Source organism: Accipiter gentilis, chromosome 1, assembly GCF_929443795.1.
Source record: "Accipiter gentilis chromosome 1, bAccGen1.1, whole genome shotgun sequence".
Classification (NCBI taxonomy): domain Eukaryota; kingdom Metazoa; phylum Chordata; class Aves; order Accipitriformes; family Accipitridae; genus Astur; species Astur gentilis.
Window position 1 is genome coordinate 25,144,150 of NC_064880.1, and position 23,054 is coordinate 25,167,203.

Sequence of the window (23,054 nt, forward strand, 5' to 3'; positions counted from 1 at the left end):
ATCCTCCCGATCCCCTAACAAGCCCGATACGACAAAGAATTGTCCATCTGACTGGCAGACTGTGGTAACACTTTGGTTAATGCAGTAAACTCAAAAGTGCTAAGCTATTCCACCAGATGTTAGTGTATGCAGGGGTGCGCACACGGACATGGTCATGACACCTTTTAGAGTGGAGAATAATTTAAGAAAGTCCTCCTCTTTGATGCTGCATAGATTCAGAAAACAATAATGCAATTCCAACACTAGATAACCATTTTTGGGGCTCCTCAAACAATACAAATGACTGAGACTGCCCTGTTGAAAGTAACTAATACTTGTTAGTGGCAGGAAAAATGATGCCATTCTCATGTATTTATATCCTATATAACAAATCATACTGACACTGCTTACGATCCTTAGGTTTATCTCTTGATTTGGCATCCAGCTCTGCATCAGATGTTACCGCATATTCATCTTCATTCTTTGGTGAGCTTGTTTCAATTTCCAATATTTCTTCTGCATTTTGTTCACCACTGGCCAGTCTTTTGACCTGTCTTGTATGCAGAAATCCGTGAGATAGCTCTGTGTGTGCATGGGTGTCTAACAAACTGGAATGTTTTTCACCAGCTGGGATAGAGAAGGAGTTAAAGGAGAGCAATTAAGTCGGTGAGCATTTCCTGAACGCTCTTCCAAGTAATCTCAACTGTTTTTCGCGTGCAGTTTACGGCAGCTGTGGTCTGACTGAAGATCAGAACTTCCCTACTCTAAATTTATAGACCGTAGACAATAGAAAGTGTGATGAGGGGGACGCTTTTGGATAAGCAGCCTAGATTATTGGGATATTTTGCTATAATTGGCATATCCTATTTCTCCATACAGCTTTTTCGTGAATTCTGGTTTGCATTCAGAGATGGTTTCAAACATTTAAAGAAATTTGTTTGCTAGAATTATAAGCTGAAAGTCTCAGTAGCAATCACAGAGCATTTATTTTGATGTTTGTTTAGCTTTACAGACTTTTAAACTGATACTAAGATCCCCTGTTGGTCACAGGCTACTAGTTGCCCAATGGAATAAACTGCAAAGATATGGAAACCTGAGATTTTGAAGTTTTGAATATGAATACGTAACTGATACAGAAATTTACACTTTTTTGGTTTGAGTTGCATTTTCAGCATTCCATACAGTACATGTCTTGATTTGGATGGCTTGGTAGACTCATCCAGACTGAGCAGCTGTCTTTCCTAGACCAGACTCAGCCAGCTTCTGACTGGCAGCTGAAGAGCCATTCATTTCATGCAATTTACAGGACAATACAAATTGGTTTTCATGACAATTTTAACCCAAGATTTGCCCCTAATTTGAGATCTCTGCCAATGTGCTTACATCAAACAAAATTGGTGATTCTAACTCAGTTGAGCTTTTTTGGCGTAGGAATTGCTACATAAGCTACTATAACTTGTTGCTATCCAACTAAGTAGTCTGGGCAGCTCATTGTATCTGTGTGCTTCTCTCACCTGAGTTGGCCAAGCAGGAGTCAACTGCAGGGAAAGTGGAAGCTTACGCTGGCATCGGTGCTAAACCAGCAGAATAGCCATTCCGTTTGCTTGGATGTTGGGTGAGAAATCAAGGGTAGGTTATAGTTCTGCCTGTCAGAACAGGTTCTTCAGCCTTGATCTCTGAAAAGCTGTCTTCCTCAGCCATTTAACTATCATACAGAGGTGCGACGAGGATAGCATGACAGGACGACCTGCCACAATCATGCATTCTCAAAGCGTGTTCAGTAAAACTTACAGGTAAACAATAACTAATCCTACCAAATGTGAATACCTTTTTTTAAATGTGAATGCCTTTTTTTTTAAAAAAAAAAAACAAACAAACAAACCAAAAACAAACAAGAAAACAAAAAGATGCAATATACAAATAATAACTTTAAATGAAGCAGGGTGCTGTTCTATAACTGTGTTCAACCCTGGACTGGGGCATGTCGAGGGCCAGCTTGGCAGCCCCATTCTTACAGAGAGTAGAAATCCAAGTCAAGTGTGTCGACCTAGTTCACATTAAGTATTTAATCTGACAAAACTTTTCACCTCTCCCACAGCAGGGGAAAAGAGCAAATACTGAAATTTCAGTGAGGTCATCAGACAGACCTGCCCAAATCTGATCAACTGCCTTTTTTTTTTTTTTTTTTTTTTTTTTTTAAGAAATGTGTTTAGAATCACACAATCTTGGAAATAACTTTGTAGCCTCCATTTATTCAGTGATGAGAAAAGCATTAAAAATTCTGTAATTCTTAAACTTATATCCATGTTTAAGTAACAAGTTGATAATTAGCAAGACTGAGATCAACTTAACAGTGTAAGAAAAACGTGTATTTTTCTTTTGGGGAATCTCGGCGTATGCCTATCTAGCACTTTCTGTTGCAGAAATGTCACAGAATATGGCAGAGAAAACCTCAAGAGTTTTCAATACAAGTGTATTCCTTTTTGTATATAAGTTGTTCCTTCCAAGCTCTGTGAAATATTTTTGTTTCAATTGTAAAAGTCACTTTAAGCACATGTAGTTAGATCTATTTCCTAATGTACGTGTGCTGAAATCTAGGGAAGCATGTTGAGTTCATACTGGAAATCTATCAGCCCATACAAAACTCATTTAAAAGTCAAGTTTGTTTTCATTATTTCCTTATTTTCATTAAGGAAAAACCTCACCACCAGGCTATGGGCTGTATGTTGAAAGGAACAGGCAGAGCAGTGCTGGCTGGAGATCTGCATCCTCGCCCCAAACTCGTAAAAAAAAATGCAGCCTAAGAAAACCCCAGTCTCCTGTCAGCCTGTCCTCCCCTCTCGCCTGTGCCTCCGGAGTGTACGGTGCACTCCTCGGCAGCTCACACCCGAAGAGGGTCCAGCAGCAAAGCATTTGACTGGGGAGCAGGTATCCGAGGCGAGTTTGGGGGTCTCAAAGCTGTGACTGACGCGTGGGTCGAGGCTGCCGTCCATAGTGCTGTGGGTGAGCTGACATGCCCTTCCCTGGAGGGGTCTGCAAGCTTTATGGGAAAGGTGCTGATCTTCTGGGTTACTGGTAGGATGGTGAATGGCGTTACCCACACGGGCTGATTTAGGTTGTGTGTCGCTTTCACTGGAACATTTGCGGTTTCCTTCCCCCTGCCCTTGTTTTTTCAATTCGGTCTCCTAACTGAGAGAAGGCTGAGAAATTAAAGATTAAAAAACTAAACAAAATGACAAGAGAGAAAAACCAGCGCTCTGCCAGGGCTGGCTGTAGGAAAGCGATGGCGATGATCCGGAAGAAAAGTTGAAGGCCTCAAAGCAAGAAAAAAGCTGAAAGAACCAGCTGGGAAAAAGCAAACACGCAAACAGAAAATGCAAGTGTGACGCTAAACCAAGGACCAAGCAGGTGAACCGTTGTCTTTAACGCTTTTAACGTGTGTCTTAATGCTGATGTTGTTTGAACTGTATTTAGAGGCAGCGTATGTGCACTAGTAAAGTTAACAGTTTATGCCAGGTGTCAGTGCAGAATGAAAAGATGAACTAGAACAATTTATTGCACAGCCTCAAAACCAAAGCCACCCCCCCCCCCATCCCCACTGACACAAAAAAAAAAATCAGTAAAGCTTGCAGTAGTTGACTGTTGTCTTTATTCCCCTTACTTGTAGTATCACTTTGATGTTTAAGGAAAACTAGCTGTTAGTACATAAAAGGCTTTTGCTGTTCTATATTATGCTACCAGGGCACTACAAATATGCGGAAATTTTTTTAGGGGGGAGGAAATGTTTTTGTGACTAGAATCACCATCAGCACTTTGATTCTGGAAGACTAAGTTTGTTTTTGACTCGGTTCTCTTGCAATTTTAAAATCAGCTCATGCTGGCCATTCTAATTTCAATCATGATTTTAAATGAAAGAACTGTATGTTTGGAGGAAAACAAATATTCTTATTAAAATGTTTTAATTAAGATTACAGATTATCCAACGAACTGTCAGCCAAATCTAAAAAGTATTTTTGTAGGTTCTAGGATAATTTATAGACAGTGGTAATGCAGATGCATTCCAAAAATGTTGTACTTATGCTGGTATCACTTCATAATGTTAAATATGGTTTACTTAGTTGCTTCTTTCTGCATCTGACACAGTACGTTTCCAAATAAAAGAACCCAAAGTGAGAGGAAGGTGTAAAAACCCTCCTGCTTCTGAACTGTGGTCTACCAAAACCTACCTTTCTACTTACACTCTGTGTATTTGCTACAGGTAACAAGTGTAGATCTAATGGATTCAGTGTTTGAAACTGAAACAATGCCAGCTGGGATTTCTTAAGTCTAAATAATATAACAATTTTTCTAAGCTAAGCTGACAGTCCAAGTGATGTGACCTTTTTAAAAAGCATTTTTTAAATCTTTCTGGGAAGGCAAGAAAACCATATTAAGGTTACTTATCTTGCATTCATGAGTCTTTAGACATATGCATATAAGAGAACCCACTTATTTTATCAACTGCTTAATTGGCTGGAGGTGCTGCACAGCTATCTGACTGTGAAATACTACAGTAATTCTAAAAGCTGTGCTCAAGCATAACTTATCTGAAGGAAAAATTGAAAAGAGTAATAAAATAGGTGTTTCGTATAATGCACAGAATAGCTCAAGACTTTTAGATTAAATTGTCACTGGGAGCCTTGAAGCAAAGTGAAGCAAACTAGTTTCCAAACTTACTTCACTGTCTTGCTTTCCACTAAAAAACTCTCCCAACTTTATTTGGTTAAGACCTTCGAAAGTCAGATATACTCGATTAAGGATTACCTAAAGGGGATATTACTCTCTTCTGTTTTCATACTAAAAATTTATTAGAGATTTTTTTTAAACTTTTATGACTATTAGGCCAATGATTGCTAGAGTAGACTGGCATATCCACAAATGTGCATGTGAAATTAAACAGATCCGTAATAGTGGTGAGGAAGGAATGCTGCATGTTCCAGCACATACTAAATTCCTGCTCAAAAAATGCTTTGTATTTTCAGTAGGTTTACAAAATAAAATACTTATTCACGCCCGATTTGTAAGTTCCAGTTTGTGGAGTAAATAGAAGGCAATGTTTTAAAGGAAGAAAGTTTAAATAAGGAAAAAAAAACTTAGTTGCTATATTAAGGTATGAATAGTGTATATTGCTTTAGAAAGGATGAAGCACATACTAAGAACACGCACATGTATTAATAAGATGGCAAAACAACTAATTCCTTGTAAGCAGAATTTGTAAATAAAGGTTAGTTTATTAGTTGCAGTACATTACTTGCAGAGCCAAGGGATCAGAGATCCTTCCCGTTTACGCTTGCTGTTTTCTCTATGGTTTTGCTGCTTAGGTATTTCCTAAACGGCTTACTCAGAACTTGATACTCTTTATGAAGAATTTTCACCCTTCAAAGAAAAATTATTAACCTTGTAACTTAAGCATTTGACTTGGTTGTGCTGTACAGGTCTTGGATTTATTGAAAGCTAAGATATTAGTGGGGATATTCAAGTTTGGTTTCCACATTGTTGAACTATGTCAGATGCCATGTATGTGATGTTAAACCAGCACAAACTGCAGTAATAGCTTTTTCATTTAAATGCTGAATTAGAAGCAAGACCACCAGCAGAGAAAATGAGCATGTTTGAATAGTACTTATCCTCTAGCAACCTAAAAGCTATGGCAACTTTTTGTATCCATTCTTTCTAGGAACAAATTAATTTTTCTTCTGCCTTCTCTGTTATCCTCCACTTGTTTCTATACATCTGCTGCTTCTGAGGAGTAAGATATCACATCAGTTGTACTGCAACATAACGTGTACTGTGCCACAATGCAGGCACATTATATAAAGTAATTTATAGCCCTAACTTCTGAGCAACAAAAAAAATTTAGTATTTCATCTGTCAGTAGATCTGTCATGTTCCTTTATATCATACCACTTGCACTGCAAACATACTACATCTTCATCCTAGAAAGAAGCCTGGCTTCATCAGTTAAGGACTTAATTGTAAGAACTGCCAAGAGGCATAGTGAAAGGAGAGCTGAAGTCTGATTTTTATCTGCAGTGAGGCACGAAACCAATGAACCATAGCATAAAAGCTTTATTTTTTTTTCAAGGGAAAGCAGGGAAACTCAAAAAATAATTTAGTCCAGTGAGTAATTTTTCTGTATGTATTAAGAACAGTTACTCCTTATTAAAGGGCTATACAAATAGTCATTTAAAAGATGTTAATTCAAAGCCATCAAAAAGGAGGAAACACCCTTTGCTTTGTTTCACAGTAATCACGTTTGTAACTGCTTGTTGCCATTTTTCTTTGACAAATATGGGTATGGGTTACCAACACAAAACCCAGGAACAGCTCTCTGAGCAACAAAAAACTCTCTTCAGATGTTGGTTCTGGAGGGATGCTAACAGAGAGCCACTGCTGCAAAAATATTTTAAAAAAAAAAAATTCTTCTGGCTGTTGACCTTCATGCTCCAACATCAGAGGCTGTAGCTGGGTATCTGTAGCAATACAGTTTGTTGTCTGCACCTCCACTCAATAGCAACTGATGAGAAGAAAAGAAAACTTTGATTAATACCAGAACTAAGCAAAACCTACAAAAAAGTTGAGGCCTCCAATTTTGTCTCCCCTTTGAATACATAAAAAGTAGTAACAAATAATGAACTGTTAATGCATGACTAAAACCCAGAATCAAAGTGCAGAAACAATGTTGTCCCTTACCTTCCTCCTAAAGTTAGAAGCTAAGTTCCTGCAGGAAAATTGCTAAAGCTTTTCTTGCCTTTTACTGAGAACAGGAGCCACACTGAGAATCTTGACATTAACAATTCTTTCCATTTTACACGTGTGTACCACTACAGTAGCAGAACAGCTTGCTATAGAGGATTATATAGTTTTCTACCTGTATTACCATGCCCCAGCTGTCAGTTCATGCTGCTGCTTTAATCTCCATGGCAGCAAACAGTACCTTGGAACATGTATTTCTCATGTCTCTCCTTGTTTGGAATATCAGTGTAACACCTACTTAATGCTACAGAGCTTATACTCTGTCCTGGTTTTGGCTGGGATAGAGTTAATTTTCTTTCTAGTAGCTGGTATAGTGTTATGTTTTTGATTTAGGATGAGAAGAATGTTGGTAACACACTGATGTTTTCAGTTGTTGCCAAGTAGTGTTTAGACTAAGTCAGGGATTTTTCAGCTTCTCATGCCCAGCCAGCAAGAAGGTTGGAGGGGCACAAGAAGCTGGGAGGGGACACAGCCAGGGCAGCTGACCCAAACTGGCCAAAGGAATATGCCACACCATATGATGTCATGCCTAGTATATAAACTCAGGAGAGTTGGCCTGCAGGAGAATCGCTGCTTGGGAACTAACTGGGCATCGGTGAGCAAGTGGTGAGCAATTGCACTGTGCATCACTTGTTTTGTATATTCCAATCCTTTTATTATTATTGTCATTTTATTGTTATCATTATTAGTTTCTTACTTTCTGTTCTGTGAAACTGTTCTTATTTCAACCCATGAGTTTTACCTTTTTCCTTCTGATTCTGTCCCCTGTCCCACTGGGCGGGGGGTGGGGTGGGGAGAGAGTCAGCAGCTGCGTGGTGCTTAGTTGCTGGCTAGGGTTAAACCATGACAAACTCCCATCCTACTCCTTTGCACAGCAGCATGGGAAGTGGTGCAGGGTGTATGACAACACCACCCAGTTATCAACCCAGTATCAACCACAGCACAACTAAAGCTTCCTGTTCTCTTCTATCTTTAAACACAAAAGAAAAAATAGTCCATAACTGCTTTTAGCCCTCTTCCTCACAACCATGCGTATAAACTAACTTGCTCTTCAGACTCTTACCCCTGCTTCTGTCCAGTCCACACATAAAACCTTGTCTTCATGAGCAGCCAAGTCATACAGAGGAGCCTTGCAACTGGTAAAACACAGGTATTTACAGTCACATGTTTGAAGTTATATGAGCAATCACAGAAAACAAAATTGGTCCCTGGAAGAAATACTATCACAATGCTAAACAGATGTGGTCTAGCAGTTATAAACACTTTCAGAGAGTTATCTGTACTCTCTACCATCTGTGATGTTCTCTCTGCTTTCTCCAGAGCTGATGACCTCAGTGTTAACCTCTCCTACATCTGCAAAGAGAAAAGTAGCAACATTCTTCACCTGCTTGCAAACTACGTTGACTCTGAAATTTAATCACTCTGCTTGTAAGGAATATTTTATTATATAGCTTCCTTATTCCATGTGTGGATGCTGCTCAACTGTGTGTGTTTTCCAGAAAAGCCATTTATGCCTTCTGAGTGCAAACCATTTAATTGGTTGGAAACTTGTAATGGAAGGTCTGAAAAGAGTATCAAGTGAAACTTCACAGTTAGGCTCATTCCTTAGTAAAATAAGGTATCTTGTTCTGTAAAATAGAGGAAAGGTTAGCAGACCTTCTGCTGTTCCTAATCCCAGTAGAAATGTTATGGTTGCTGCCTTCTCCACGTCAAAGTTGCTGTTAATGCCAGGTAAGTCCTGTGTTGGACCATAATACAGCTCGCTCAGATGTTAAGCCACAGGTCCTCTGGTAGACTACCAGTATTTTTCTCCCTTTTGTTAAATGCTTGACTCCTAAAACCTAGAGGATTTTCACAAATTCCACAGGATTTTTTCAATGAATGTCTTGGACTGCTTTTGCAGTCATTAGGTTAACTGACCCTGTAAGGTTACATGCCTTTGAACAGCAAAGAATGCGTGTTTATTTTACCTCCTTGTATCCCAGAGCTTCACAATGTTGTCCAGAGAACCAGAGATCAGCTGATGTTCATGGGTAGGTGACCACTTCACAGATGTCACCCAGCCTGTGTGAGATGTCAGAGACAGGAGAACCAAGGAGCCATCTGAACAGAAAAAGAGGGGGGAAAAAAGACATCAGTAGATGCCAACTGAAACCAGCACTTTTAAGATCCATAGAAAACTCAGTGAGAAAAGCAGTCTTATTTGCATTCAAGGTAAGGGTTTTTTCCACCAGTAATTCTAACATCAAAAATCAAAGTGAACTTTAAAGAAAGCAAACAAATATAGAGGCCACACAAGTTTGAGGGGAAGGACCCCAAACAAAACTCGGAATGTATTTTCTTGTCACTAAACTCTCTTTTCCAAGACTTTTGAAAAAAGCAAACAAAAAACCGCTTCTATTATTAACAAATAGGAAAAAAATACTGTTAAATTCTGGATTAGATTTATAGAAACTAAACAAGTAAACATGCCTATGAAATAAGTCTGGTTGGCTCAGTCATAAATTATCCGCAGTCCTGTCAGACATGGCACCCCTATATCCTAACAAAGTGATGACATTTCACTTTAATGATAGTCCAGCCAACTTAGGTGTGAACCTTGCAAAAACAAAAAAAAAGTTCAGGCCTGTGACTGCACCGTTGAACAGTCATTAGAAAGTTTGAAAAAAAAAAAAACAAAACAAAAAACAAACCAAAAAAACCCCCACACCCAAACCCAAAACATCGAAAACCTAAGTGGAGTTAGTTTTCAAATTATGAGGTGAGAAATCAAAAAAAGTCTTGCACCAGATTACAGAAAGGAGATGTAATCGTTTTATTTAATAAAAGCCCCTAAATGGCTTGTTTCAAGCAGAGGGACCAGAAAACAGTTTGCGAGACATCTCCCAACAGGGAGAAGTTCCGATTTTGAAAAAACTCTTTTGAGAACATGCATGTTTTAGCTCACCTTTGCTGCGAGGATCCCATAGTCTAATATGTCTGTCAGTGCTCCCGGATGCGAGGCGTCGACACAGTGGTGAGTAAGAGACAGAATTAAACACTTTGTTTCCTGTCTGTCAGAAAAGAAAATAGTAACTTTAAGAGAGGAGCTACTATTTTGCACAACTTTTTTCATTGAGCTGGACTTCAGCTGAACCTACAAAGTATAATGATCTCACCAAAGTTGATTTGAGATCTCCAGTCTCAGCATCCCAGAGTTTAATGGTGTGGTCCCATGAGGCACTGCAAATTTCTTCAGTGTCCGACCACAGCACAGAGGACACAGCTTCTGTGTGGCCAGAGAGGGTTGCCAGAGGAGTCTAGAATTTAAAGGTGAGAGGAGATTAGACTGAATAATGTCAAAAAATCTGTTCTTTCAACAAACAAAAATACATGTCTGATCAGCCTGAGACCCATCACCATAAGTTTTCATATAGTTGCTTTTAACAAAGAGAAATTATTTTGTGTGGCCACATTTCTAAAATAAAATCCTGGACAAGCCCTGGAGCTCATCTTACCCTTGTTAGTCCCAACTGTTCAGTTTTCTGTTTCTTCCGTGGTCTGTTAGCTGCTTCTTCCATTTCATCCTCTTCATCTGTAGGTACTGTGACAGCAGACAGTCAGACTTGATCTAGAGGTTTTTGAATTGCATTTCCACAGAATGAAGCAAAACCCAGTATTTACAGTACCTAATCTGTCTATGATGCATGAGTATTTTAACCTTACACCTCTGATAAGATCAGTATTATCTCCATTTTGAGCAAGAGGAAAATGAATACAAATTAAGTGATATTCTCCAGGTCATGCAGTTTTAAAATGAAGTCCCAGTATGGTTTTTAAGACCATCTTTACTCATGGAAAATTTCAACAGTAATCCAAGTGTGTGATAAACACAATCTTTCTTTTAGATACAATACCTACATATATACTCCCAAACTGAAAGAATGTGACTTGGAACAGTGAAAGAAAGCATTCAGATCAAATGGGATTAGTCTACATTTCTAGAAAAGACCTGGTCATCTTATTATCCTCCATATTATGGTGTCAATAATAGAACAGGAAAATAACCCACAAACTTTTGATTTGTAAGAAGTCTATACTCAAACCTGCACATTTATATAAATCCATTAAAAAGTAAATGAAAGAGATGAAGTACTGTTTTCTGAGTAAAATAAACATCAGCACGCAGTCGATAACGGTTATCTGAAATTGTGTTACCAACCAAAACAGTAACTTAATATAGTAATGTATAGCCTTACAAAGCTTACAAAAAAAAAATTCTAGCTTGCTTTTAATATTACAGACTCAAATTTTCTTAAAGAAAGAAGTATTCAGATACCCATCTTTCAGGTTATTCTAAGCACAGGGTTTTTTTTTTTTAAGAAAGCCAAGAATCCTAACTTAGGCTTATCCTACCTGCAGACCAGATCTTTAACATCTTATCCCAGGATCCACTGCAGAACTGTATGAACAGAAACATTTTGTTAAAAGTTCATCCAGGCAGACCTTGTAAGCCATACTAAATACATTAACTGCTTGACAAATCAACCAACTGGTTATAACACATGAAGAAATGTGCTGGGCTGCTCAAAAAAAAAAAAAAAAAAAGAAAGGAAAAAAGTTTGGTATAGATCAAATTATTCTTTTTCCTTCCTTTGCAGGAAAGATACCTACAAAATATCTCTTTATTTCCTTCAGCACCAAAAGGTTTTATTTTAACATGTCTGATATTGAGTCAAGCTGGGAGCAATGACTCCACCTTTGGTGTGAATGCTCTTAACTGTTGAATTCCTGGATAAAGGGAAGGAACATCTACCGCCTGCGTTTTCTCAGTATCACTCTGGAAGCTTTTTTCACACCAAAAATACTGTGAAAATTTAGGTCAAATTTGAAAATAGTTCATTATAACACAAAATTCATATGCATTAAAGGTAACATTTACTTAAACATTCAACTTCACTCACAGAAGTCAAAAGCAGCAGTATAATGGCTTGTGCTATCTAAAGTCACCTTCAGCTTTTTGTCATACTAGAGGTTAAGTGCATCACTTTGAAAAGATAGCCTAGCGTTGGTATAGCACTCCTAATACCTCAATAACCACCATTTATAACAAGACTGGAAACTTATCAGTGTGTCAGTCATAATAGCACGGTGACTAGTACCTATGCAGGGGCAAAAAGATGATTTTTGAGATAAAGGCTGCTAACATCGCAAAAGACAAAGATTTCTTTCCAGGAGTCACTCACTTTAGTTCTCGTGCAATCAACAGCTATGGAGTCTACACTGCCAGCGTGACCCCTGCAACAGTGAAGGGCTTTCACTTTGTTCTTCTCCACATTCCACTCCCATAGCAGGACAGTTTGGTCCATAGAAGCACTGAGTAACAGGCACGATAAACTATCTGAGGAAGAAAAAAAAAGTCATGCTCGCACCAAACGCAGCTTTCCAAAGTCTTTACATATACTTATTTAGTCAAAGAAGAAATAGCAGATAGATAGAAACTTGTATGTATCTCAGTTTAAATCATGTTACCCTGCAAGTACAATTAATATAAGTATACATATCAATATTTGCTAACGAAGCCTGCAAGGTGGATAGAAAACATACATGTTTTAACTATACTCATTATTGTTAAAGGACTATTTTACTCACACCTATGACTTCATTTCTAACACCACTGACAAGACATTGAAATAACTGTAGTGTTTAAATAATAGATAGAGGAGTACTGCCATTTTTCCCCCAATACATCAAACTGTTACTACTGCCCTAATATATATACTGACCTTGCTTCACCCATGCCACATCCTTCACTACTTCTGTATGCCCAGCTATTGTCATGATGGATTTCCCCTCCAAAGACCAGATTCGAGCAGTCTGATCATAGCAGCCAGTTAATATCCTAGAGGGTATAGAATTTGAAACATTACTGTCTTTAAAACCAACAATGTTTTTATGAAAAAAAGCCTCAGCCAGAAACTTGGAAGAATATTAGCATAGTAACTGGTTAGCTGAAACATATTCAAAATATAGCTCCTTCATGTGGTTTAAAAAAAAAAAAAAAAAAAGGTTGCAAAAGTCAAAAAATCTTTTTGTTACAAAGTTCCATTAAAACCTACAACTGCAATGCTAGTATAGGCCAAAAAGACAAGCAATGGGAGTACTGCATATTCTGGTATGTGAGACTTAAGATTGCTTATGTCATTTAAAAGAAAAAATAATTTGTTGTTCGTGGTACGTTACTAGAGCACTTAATATAGGAACATTGCCTAGTTGATTGGAAAGTGTATGTAAAAACACAGCAAAAAAGGACAATTATGGTTGGCTGGGTTTTTTTTTAAAGAAAAGCTCTGCATAAAGGTACACTATTATATTTGTTGCTAATGAATGCCACGTTTGAAGTCAAGGGTTTAAGCTAAAGAGAGATAAGGAAATCTTGCTGTCCTTTAAGAGAAAGGATAGTAAACAGCATTTGTATTATCCATTTCTATTAACAGTATCTCATGCTCAGTAACTCTAGCTGTTTTCTACTTGTGTTAAAGTCACTGTCAGCATAGAAGTGTTAAAACTGAACTGCTTAGAAAAGCAAGTAGCTCACTGATTTGGCAGCTTAAAAAAATCAAACAAACTACCACCAAAACCAGAGCAAGGGCGGGGGGGGGGGGGGGGGAACCCAACAGATTATTAAAGAGACAGAATACCACTCCATCTGACACCATGGAGTCCTCTGCACACAACAGGAATAACCAAGAGAAAACCGAGAATCAGCTTAGTGCGGTACCATTCTTCAGTGGCTTGAACAGAACTGATCCAGTCATCATGGAAGATGCATTCCTCTGGCTGAGGGGCCATATATTTCTCCACATACTCTATTTCCACCACTTCTTCCTGAGCTCACAGACAAAATACTTATTTAGTGTGATTTTTAAAATTTTTTAAATCAATAACAGTAGTATTTAACTGTAGTGGGGTGCAAATATACAAGTTTATTGGGCAAAGATCTTGGTACCCGAGTCCTTTGCCACATGAATGAAATTAAAGTCTTTAGAAAAAAGTGTCTGAATTACACTGCTTTCCATATTTTTATCAAATTACTATTAATAGCAAGCTGGAAGCAAAAGCAAGCAATTCCACTCTTCTCAGGTTCTTCTGTATTTACCCATACAACACTGGTGTCTAAAATATTTCACAGCATTTTCTAGAGGTAATACTAACCTCCTCCATTATCCCCCAATGTAACTAATAGAGTAGGAGACAAAAATATATTAATGATTAACTGAATAAGACAAGAATTTCCTCTCTGATCTCTACACAGACAAGAGATGGAATAACGATGTTCCTTGCACTGCTCAGTCCCATGCTCTCTAATCACTTCACAGTTCAGAATGGATTTAAAAAAATACAGGGAATCCTCCTGGGAAAGTCAGAAAAGAAATAAAACTGAGCAAGGAAATCTACCTAGTCAGGATGACAGTGTAATACCTAAATCAGATTGAAGTAAACTGGCTAAGTCTGTTGTACTGTCCAAGATGGGGAGAAATTGAGTATGACTTACTGTGGAGATATTTTCCATTTCCATGTGCGTGACCAGTGGCATACGCAAGAACTGACCATTGATAAGGAAGTCAAATTCCACATACTTGTGATCTGCTGAAACAAATTGGGAAGAATCCATGTTCAGGTGTCACTATTTATTTGATACCATCAAGAACAGCATCATTCTGTGGTTCAGGAGAATGAAGCCAACAAGAGGTTCAAAAAAACCAAACAACAAAAACTCCCAACAAAACAGTTGGTTTCTTCTCCCAGTTGTAAGTGGGGAGCCCGTGAATTCCACAGGATTATGCGAGTTTAAGAGAAAGGAAAATTTGCTGTTGGGGTTCAAAGAGTTAAGTTTGCCTCTTATTGTTAACACGTTATTTTCTAAACCCTTTTCTTTGTAGCTACATCTAATCGAACCCCAGTGGTGCTTCATCACTGTTCTGCATGGAGCTTGCCACTGCTAGCCCACATCTTTATCATCACTAGCTACAGCCCTGTATTTGAGGCAGCAACAGGAAAATCCTAAGACTTTTTAGTTCCTATTTCTCCCTCTGTAATGGCATAGTTGACAAAGGCCCTGCGTTTTGACACGAGTGTTGCATTGTGCGCTGGTTTTCTAGTCAAGTTTGTTTGCAATTTCACGGGTTAAAAGCAACTTGCAGAAGTCTCAGCAGGTTAAGATCGAATTAGTCTAGTTTCTCACAGAAAAGGGGATTTTTCAACAACGTTGCACAGGTGTGTCTTTGCCCTGAAAATCTTTCAAGTCAGTCGGGCCCGTTTTGGCCAGCACCGACAGAACGGTCGAGCTCTTCTCCAAGGCTTTCATAAACCCCAAACCTTTGGTTGCATTAGTTCTTCTGGCAGGTTTTGGGGAACACTTCCATTCCCGCCTGCTGGGGCGGCTGGGTCCGTGGCGCAGGGCACAGGCTAATCCAGCCTTCGGAGCGTTTCTCCCGGGACTGCTCCCCAGCACCGATGCCCGCCGCGTTTCAGATCAGGTCCGAAGAGGGAGCCAGACCAAAGCAGAGGGGCAGGACCGGCTCAGGCTGAAGCCAGACCAAAGCAGAGGGGCCTGCTGCTGACTCCGACGGCGCGTTTCTTCGGCCGGGCCGGCCCCCAGCCCTCCCGCTTGCGGCACCGCGCGCTGCGAGGGGCCCGCTTCCCCCGAAGGACGGCCCCGGCGCGCACGGCAGCGGGGCGGCTTGCGGCGGAGCCCCAGCCTCCGCTCTTCGCCGGGGCCTGCGCTCGGGAACTCGGGGATGGAGCGGAGGGAGCTCGTCGCCCCCGGGCAGAGCGCCTCTGAGGGAAAGGCGAGCCCGCGAGGCCGGCGCCCGCCCGGGGCTGCGCCGAGCTCCCGCTCGGGACCAGCGGCCGCCCGCCCCCGCCCCGGCACCTACCGTGGCCGGCCGCCAGCAGCTTGTTGATGAGGTGGCTGAGGTCGGTGGTCTCGGAGGCCGCGGGCACCGAGAAGGGCACATCCTCCACGGCGTACCTGCGAGCACACGGCGCCGTTACCGCCTCTGCGTTGCGCCCCCACCCCCCGCCCCAATCAAGCCCACCACCCGCCCCGGGCGGGCGCACCCTCACCTGCGGTTGTCGGTGCGGAACCGCGCCGTGAGCTGCGCCATGCTGCCGCCGCTGACCACGTGCCGCGATTAGCCGCGCCCGCCCCCGGGGCACCGCCTCCCCGCCCGCCCGCCTGTCGACCCGGCCCCCGCCGCAGCCCCCTTTCCCCGGCCCGGCCTGGCCCACGCCGCCCGCTCCCGCCGCCGAGCCCCCTGCGCCTGGCGGCCGGTCGCCGCGGAGACCACAACGCCCGGCATGCCGCGCGCGCCCCGGCCCGCGAGCGGCGGCTCCCGAGGGGCTCCGCGCCGCCACCTTCCCGGCGCCCTCCGCGCGCGCCCCCTCCCTCCTTCCCTCCCTCCTTGCCCCGCCGGAGGGCGGGCGCGGCGGCGCGCGTGCGCCGAGGGGCGGTCTGCATGGCGGCGCCTGCGGGAGCGGAGGCGAGGTTGAGTAGACTCCTTCGGGACCATCCTCCGCCGCCCCCCGCGGGAGCCGCGGCGGCCGCGCCGCCGTGGGCCGGGCCGCGCTCTTCCCTCGGGGCGGCGGGCGGGGCCCGCGCTTGTGTGTCCCGCCCCGGCGCTGTGGTGCGGAGGGGTGTGACGGGGGTCGCAGGGTGAGGGGCAGGCGGTGAGGTGTCTCCCCGTTCCCCTCAGGGCTGGGGCGTGGGGAGCGCTTCCCGTGGGGCAGTCGCAGGCCCTTGGGCCGCTGGAGGGGTGTCCCGTGCCTCCCCCTCCCCTGGGGGCCGCCGTGCCGCACCCCCGGCCGGGCCGGGCCGGGCCGGGCCGGTGAGGTGAGGTGCGGTGCGGGGCAGCCCGCGGTACCGGCTTTGCCCCCGCGGCGGTGAGTAGTTCCCCGTGTGGGGCTGCGGCGTTGCCGGAGCGGGCGAGCCGGCGAGCGGGACAGTTGGCTGCTGATGGGGTGGTCTTGGTGTAACTTGGGTTGCGATTCTTCGCACGTAAAGTGACACAGCGACAATAAACTTCCTACTAAAAGTAATAAACCCAACATGCAGTGGACCCTAAAAGAAGCTCTAAGTGAATTTGCTTTTTTTGGGAGAAAGCTGCTTGTGTGCATACCTGCTGTGTGCTTGGTTTATGTACATTCTTTCCCGCCTTTTGACAGTTACTTGTGGCCTCTCAGAACAGCTGAGCTTGTCCTGTGTCCTGACTCAGGTTGAGGCAACTCGTTGGAGTGGGCAGGTGTTGAGTCTTGATGTTTTGTAAGACTCTGAAATCTCATCTCTTTCTTAAGTGTACTTAAAAGATCTAGCATTGTTTGTCAGTGTAATTGACGCAGGTGCATTTGCCAGATACTTGTGCTAGCTACACAAAAGTGACTTCCTTGAGAAACCTTTTAAGTACGAGTCCCCGGATCTTTTGTGTATTCTTAACAGTATCTGCCTGCTCTTCCATGACAGAGATAAGCTAAATCTCAAACCTGGTGCAAGTTAATATAAAGCCAATTGTAACTCATTTGTGTGAGGCTATCACTCTGCTCTAATCTCCTCCCTGTTATGTTTTACTGCCCTTCATAATGGTGGTAGAGAAATGTCGTCAGAGGTAGCTTTTTCAGAGAGAGTGTTTAATTGTTGAAAGCTGTGCAATTATCTTAAATCTTTTTATAAAACCTTTGAAACATTTCATGGAAGACTCAAAAAAGATTGTTAGCGAGGCATTTGACTGTATGTGTTTCCTGTCATGAAGTAAAAATTAGAACCAGAACAGGGAATATTGTTGTCGGAAATGCTAAAAACATGAACTTGCACCGTCAAGCTTTGATCTCCTTTTTTTGTTATTGTTTTTTTTTTTTTAATGGGTATGCATTGAAAACTTGAAGCTTGAAAAATGTAAGAGAGTTCCCTCCCTTCTGCCTCGACAGAGTACTCCTAGGTAGAATGTGCTTGTTATCACAACGGACTTACCTGTTTTTTACAGTTTAGGTTTCTTCTTAAGACTAAAATCTTGCACTCTTGACTCTGTTTAAAATAACTAGTCCTGGCAGTTTGAAAGGCAGTGTTTCCCTTTGGAATCTGGCTGCATGTTGCCTTCACAAGGAGGCCTTGTAACTGAGGCAAGGCAGAAGCAAGTACTCATATGAAGCCTTAAAGTTATGTCAGTCTAGAACTGGTGTATTTTTAGGGACCACTGCTTGTAGTTGGTAGGTATACATATTACCATAGAATAAAGAATCAGAGGCAAGAAAATGGAGAAATCTAATACTCTGCCTTAAGGCAGGGCAGAGGTGTGACTGGCCACTAATAGGATTTTAAAGTAAAGCTAGCTTGAGATTTCTGTTAGTGTCTTTAAAAGTTTATATATTAAGAAATAGTATGTGGTCCTCTGGATTAGAGGGGAGATTGCAACTGTTAGGAGAAAGGTTCACCTCAGAGTGGGCGTTCAAATCCTGTTCCTGATGTTATATACAAGTTGTGTCTGTGGATGACAGTCAGTGAGAACCTAGCGTATGCAAGAGGTGCCCCTGGCTTTGATAGCTGTATTATTATGGGAGTTCTTGATGGCTAAATAAATTGAGATCTGACTGCCTTTTGTGTTTTGCTAAATGATCTTGAACTATCAGTGCATTTGTCTTTGGAACTGAACCACTGGTGGTAATGTGTAGGCTAGATTGCAGTGCATAGTGTTGGCTCTCTTGAAGATCCTGTCCGTAAGGTCCTGCATAAAATTCTCATGATGGTTATTGTGTTTGCCTGCGCTAGCAGTTTCTGTGGCTGCTTGCTCTCTTTGTAGAGTTGAACCACGGACAGCAATGGTGTAGATTTCCCTTTATTTTGAGCAAAGTGCTTCCCACATGGAGGCAGGGCGAAGGAAGCAGTCCTATGGTGTTAAAATGCGCTAACCCTTGAGCTGGAAATGGCCTTGAAGTGGTGGACTTCATGGAGAGCAGCCTGTAGAGTGCTTTGGCTGAAGCTGCATAAAAGGCTAAAGCTGAGGCATGGAGAGCTGCCTGTTTGATGTGTGCACTGAGGACACAGCTGTTGATCCCGTTTTACACAAACATTAAACTCCCACATTTCTCCTTTATCTCTTTGTTAAATGTGGGTGTCGTGGTTTAACCCCAGCCAGCAACTAGGCACCATACAGCTGCTTGCTCGCTCCTCCCCCTTCCCAGTGGGATGGGGGGAGGAGAATCAGGAAAAAAAAAAGTAAAATTCCTGGGTTGAGATCAGAGTGATTTAACAACTAAAGTAAAACAACATGTATACTAACAATAATCATAATAAAATATAATGATTGTAATTAAAAGGAATATAACAAAAAAATCCAAAACAAAAAACAAAACAAAAAAGAGAACCCCAAGAGAATACAAGTGATGCACAATGCAGTTGGTCACCACCTGCTGACCGATGCCCGAGCAGCAATCCGCCCCTCCTGGCCGACTCCCCCCAGTTTCTATACTGAGCATGACATTCTGTGATATGGAATATCCCTTTGGCTAGTTGGAGTCAGCTGTCCTCGCCATGCTCCCTCCCAGCTTCTTGTACACCTGCTTGCTGGCAGAGCATGGGGAACTGAAAAATCCTTAACTTAGGATAAGCGCTACTTAGCAACAACTAAAACATCAGTGTGTTATCAACATTATTCTCACACTAAATCCAAAACATACTGTACTAGCTACTAAGAAGAAAATTAACTCTATCCCAGCCGAAACCAGGACAGTGGGATACAGTGGTGTTACACTGGAAATTTTTGTGCCATTTGTGTAAAGTGTTTATGAAAAGAAGAGATACTTGTATTTTATTTACTCATTCATGACAGAATATCCATACATATGTATATGTATACAGGATTTAACTCTTGTTTGGGGAATTTGTTAGCAATATTTATACAATTAGAAAATTTATTAACTTTTATGTTTATATTTTCTACATATTATATATTAGTATATATAATTTTATATTTAGAATTTATTAAAAGTATATTTCTTTAAGAGAAAAAAAAAAACTTTTTTGTTTGGGGTTGCTTAGGTTAATGAAACCTGGATGGTTAAACCATGAAGTTCATTGTCCGGGCTGATCTGCATGCCAATGGTTTGCGTGGGTTAGAACAGTGATTAGACAAAGTCACAGGGCAAAAATGTACCAGGGGCATTTTTTAAACACAAAGATAAAACTTCAGATGTTTCTGGGCTGCTTGTAAGAGGAAGCTGGATAAATATCGCTCGATATTTACTCTAATGCTGTCGCTTTTCCCCCTGAGCTTTATTATTAACCAGTGTTAGATACAGGATATTGGGCTACTCAGGCCATTGGTCCATCCTGATACAGCCATCCTTGTGTTCTGTACTCGAGTTCCAGCACACTCAGGGTACACACCATTGGTATGCCTGGAAGAAAACTTCTTCAGTTTATCTCAAAGAATTAAATGAGTTGCTTTGGCAAAACTGACGTATCTTCTTTACATCTTTTAACTGAGGGGAAATGGTGGAGTGATGATGAAATCTAGTTTTCTGTCTTTTTTTCATTTGCTGCTAACATGCTTCAGACATTTTAACTGAAACATCTCATAATTGTTCTCAGATCCAAAACTATGAAATATTTGGTAAACATGAGGTAACTTCATTTGGAACTTGGTTTGGAGTGTCATCACTTGAAAACTGAATGGAAAAAATAAATCTGGTTCAGATGGAAGTATTTAGTATATTGAGCATATGAGCAACTTAACTTCCCAATGTTGTTTGTATCAGCAGGATGCTTTATTCAGCTTCAAAAGCCAAGGAGATGTGGATTTACTTTGCCTGCGGTCCTTTATATCTTTGCAAAGCAAAATAAATTTGTGCTTCCAGGGTTGTACAGTTCTTTTCAAGTGACTCTTTAGCCTTTTACATTCTCCTTACTAAAGCTGTAAACAGTTGAAATACCACAGCCAAGAAGGTCCATCTCAAGGAAATTAATATGTGGTGTGGTGAAGAAGATAAAGCTGGTAGAAGGCGTGTACTAATATAACACTGCCTGTCTTTAAAACAAATAATGAAGGAAAAAATCTTTCCACCTCCCTCACCCCAAACTGCAGGAATTAAGTTTTCTTCTGTTCAGTTTGGCATCTTAGGTGTGTAGTCTAGTATGTATGTACTCTAGTAACCTAGACACCAAGTTCATTTGTCATTTTGTCTCATTGCTTATGAATATTTGGGATTGGTCACTGCTTTAAAGGGCGTACTGTCTAGGTGAAAGCCTTATCCTGTGGATGTGGCAATTCCAATATTATCTGTTTTCTTGAAGGTTTGTAATGGGCAGCTGAGCTTCTTGTATTACTTTTCTTTGGGATAGGAGGTGAATCTCCAAAGTGCCGGGAACTCTCTCTTTTTGCCTCTTATCACATGATTCATGCCAAATTTAGTTTCAGATATCTGGCGTTTTTTCTGCCAAAGCTTATTGCTGCAGACTAACAACAGTAATTTTACTTCATTTATATGTTGTTTTATAACCCTTTAAAACAAATGTAATTTACTTCAAGATGGCTGCATGACAGAGTTGGGTAACACAATCCTGTCTGTTGATTATGGAAGTAGGTGACTAATATTTTTGTAAAACAGTGCTGGCATATCTTTAAATATCAAGTGTTCTCTAGATGTGTTATGGTTGTTAGTTGAGTGCTTGTGGACATACTTAGATGAAAATCATGAGAGTGTGTGTTTTGTATCTGTGTGTGCAATGACAAGTCAAGCAAATTGTCTTACACGAGAGGCTGAACTATACTGGAGCAACACACTGAAATTTTTTCTGCAGTGGGTAATGAAGTGATAAAGAGGCAAAAATTTCTTGAGGGGTATGATGTTAGCTTGCAATGGCGTTAGAACTTAGAAGACAAAATTTGTAAGACCAAAAAAATGTCTTGGTTGAGGCTAAAGTACAGAAGGCTGAAATAAACTTTTGTGACTTTTTCAGGTCATCTTGTAATGGAAAAAAATGGAGCTGACCATGACATTCCTATGGAAGGATCTAATGATTTGTTCGTAGGGAACTGTGATAGTCCAGGAGAGTCAGAAACAAATGATCAGGTTTTTCAGGTGAGGTATGAGTAGCCTGTCTTTGTAGCTGCTTTCTTTACATCCTTTCTGATGAATGTACAGTATGATAGTCCATCAATGTGTTTTTTCTTGCCTTTATAATAATACATCGTGTCTTTTTAAAAAGTACAGCATTTCCTTCCCTTGGATTTTTGTGCCATTCAGTTTTGAACCGATAAATATCCGGATGTTACATGTAATGACAACTTTTAGTAATTATATTAATAGAACCTGTTAGAGTCCTGAAGAAATATATGTTTTATTGTGTTAACAAAATCCTTTAATAAAAGAATACTTGATGACATGCCTTGGAGTAGGAGGGATTCAGAACACTGGAAAATCAGGTCAAATTGCTTAGTGACCAAATGTGGCAAGTAAGAATCCAGGGACACAGGACATCTGTGTAGGTATTGGGGAAGGGGAGTCTTTAATGTATTTATTATCAAATATTGCCAGATAGTCCTACCCAGAGGGATTTCTGTGCATAAAAGTTCTTCTGCAGATTACTTCAGCTAGCATAAAATATAATTCAGGTAGTGATTTATTAGTGTGCTTATGGTCTCTACACAATGTCTTTAACACAACTAGAGCCATTTATTTGTTGCTGCTTTTCTGGTGTAGTTTACAGCAGACAGTTTCATCACAGAAGATTTATACCTGCAGAATTTTTGACAGGGTTACTTGGTCCAGGTCTGACTTGATGTTAAATTTAGAAATATTTTTGCCAACTCTTTGGGTTTGTAGTTTACAAATTTTTGTAGCAGAAACGTCAGAATTGCTTGCATGATTGCTGCAAGAGATACAACAAATGACACTGGCCTGACAAATGACATTGGCCTGACATGATATTTTGCACAAGGGCTGCCTATTTTCCATTATTTTTACATGTTTAATATTTGTGTTGTCAGAGTTTCAATGTGACAGATATTTGTGCTTAAACGCTTACATTTAATGAAAATGGGATGTGCTATAAGAACTTGATTCTGCAAGCTTGATGAGAATAAGCTCTGAGTACTTATTTTTTTTGACTTGCAAAATCTGATTCTTCGTCTTGCACTGTATAATTCTTGGACTTGAATTGGTGGGTTTGTGTTGCTTATGTTTCTTCTGTGATAAAGAATTAAGAAAACATATAGAGATTTTTGTCTTTATAGCTAAATGCATGTATC

The 23,054-nt window shown here is 41.1% G+C and overlaps 2 protein-coding genes across 5 annotated transcripts in view; one reads left to right on the plus strand and one right to left on the minus strand.

The window, feature by feature from the left end:
- Positions 1-6,069: 6,069 nt before the first annotated feature.
- WDR12 (WD repeat domain 12) lies at positions 6,070-16,000 on the minus strand. Of its 2 annotated transcripts, none has more exons than XM_049808855.1 (13): positions 15,883-16,000; positions 15,693-15,787; positions 14,309-14,400; positions 13,535-13,641; positions 12,540-12,655; positions 12,000-12,154; positions 11,170-11,215; positions 10,272-10,357; positions 9,933-10,073; positions 9,722-9,827; positions 8,745-8,877; positions 7,838-7,910; positions 6,070-6,535 (listed from the first exon to the last, which is right to left on the minus strand). In XM_049808855.1, exons 1-13 carry the CDS (start codon positions 15,921-15,923, stop codon positions 6,458-6,460), a joined length of 1,269 nt encoding a protein of 422 aa, XP_049664812.1. In that variant the 5' UTR covers positions 15,924-16,000; the 3' UTR covers positions 6,070-6,457. The 2 variants fall into 2 exon arrangements, with proteins under 2 accessions (XP_049664812.1, XP_049664803.1); XM_049808846.1 differs by having other exon boundaries at positions 14,309-14,403.
- A 225-nt stretch (positions 16,001-16,225) lies between these two features.
- Positions 16,226-23,054, plus strand: part of CARF (calcium responsive transcription factor) — a 40,981-nt gene continuing 34,152 nt past the window's right edge. For 2 of the 3 annotated variants that reach the window (XM_049803560.1, XM_049803568.1), the window contains exons 1-2: positions 16,226-16,303; positions 21,764-21,885. In XM_049803560.1, the coding sequence (XP_049659517.1) occupies positions 21,775-21,885 (111 nt within the window). In that variant the 5' untranslated portion in view covers positions 16,226-16,303; positions 21,764-21,774. Of the gene's footprint in view, positions 16,304-21,763; positions 21,886-23,054 lie in introns of those variants that run through there. The other variant, XM_049803577.1, reaches the window with a different exon arrangement.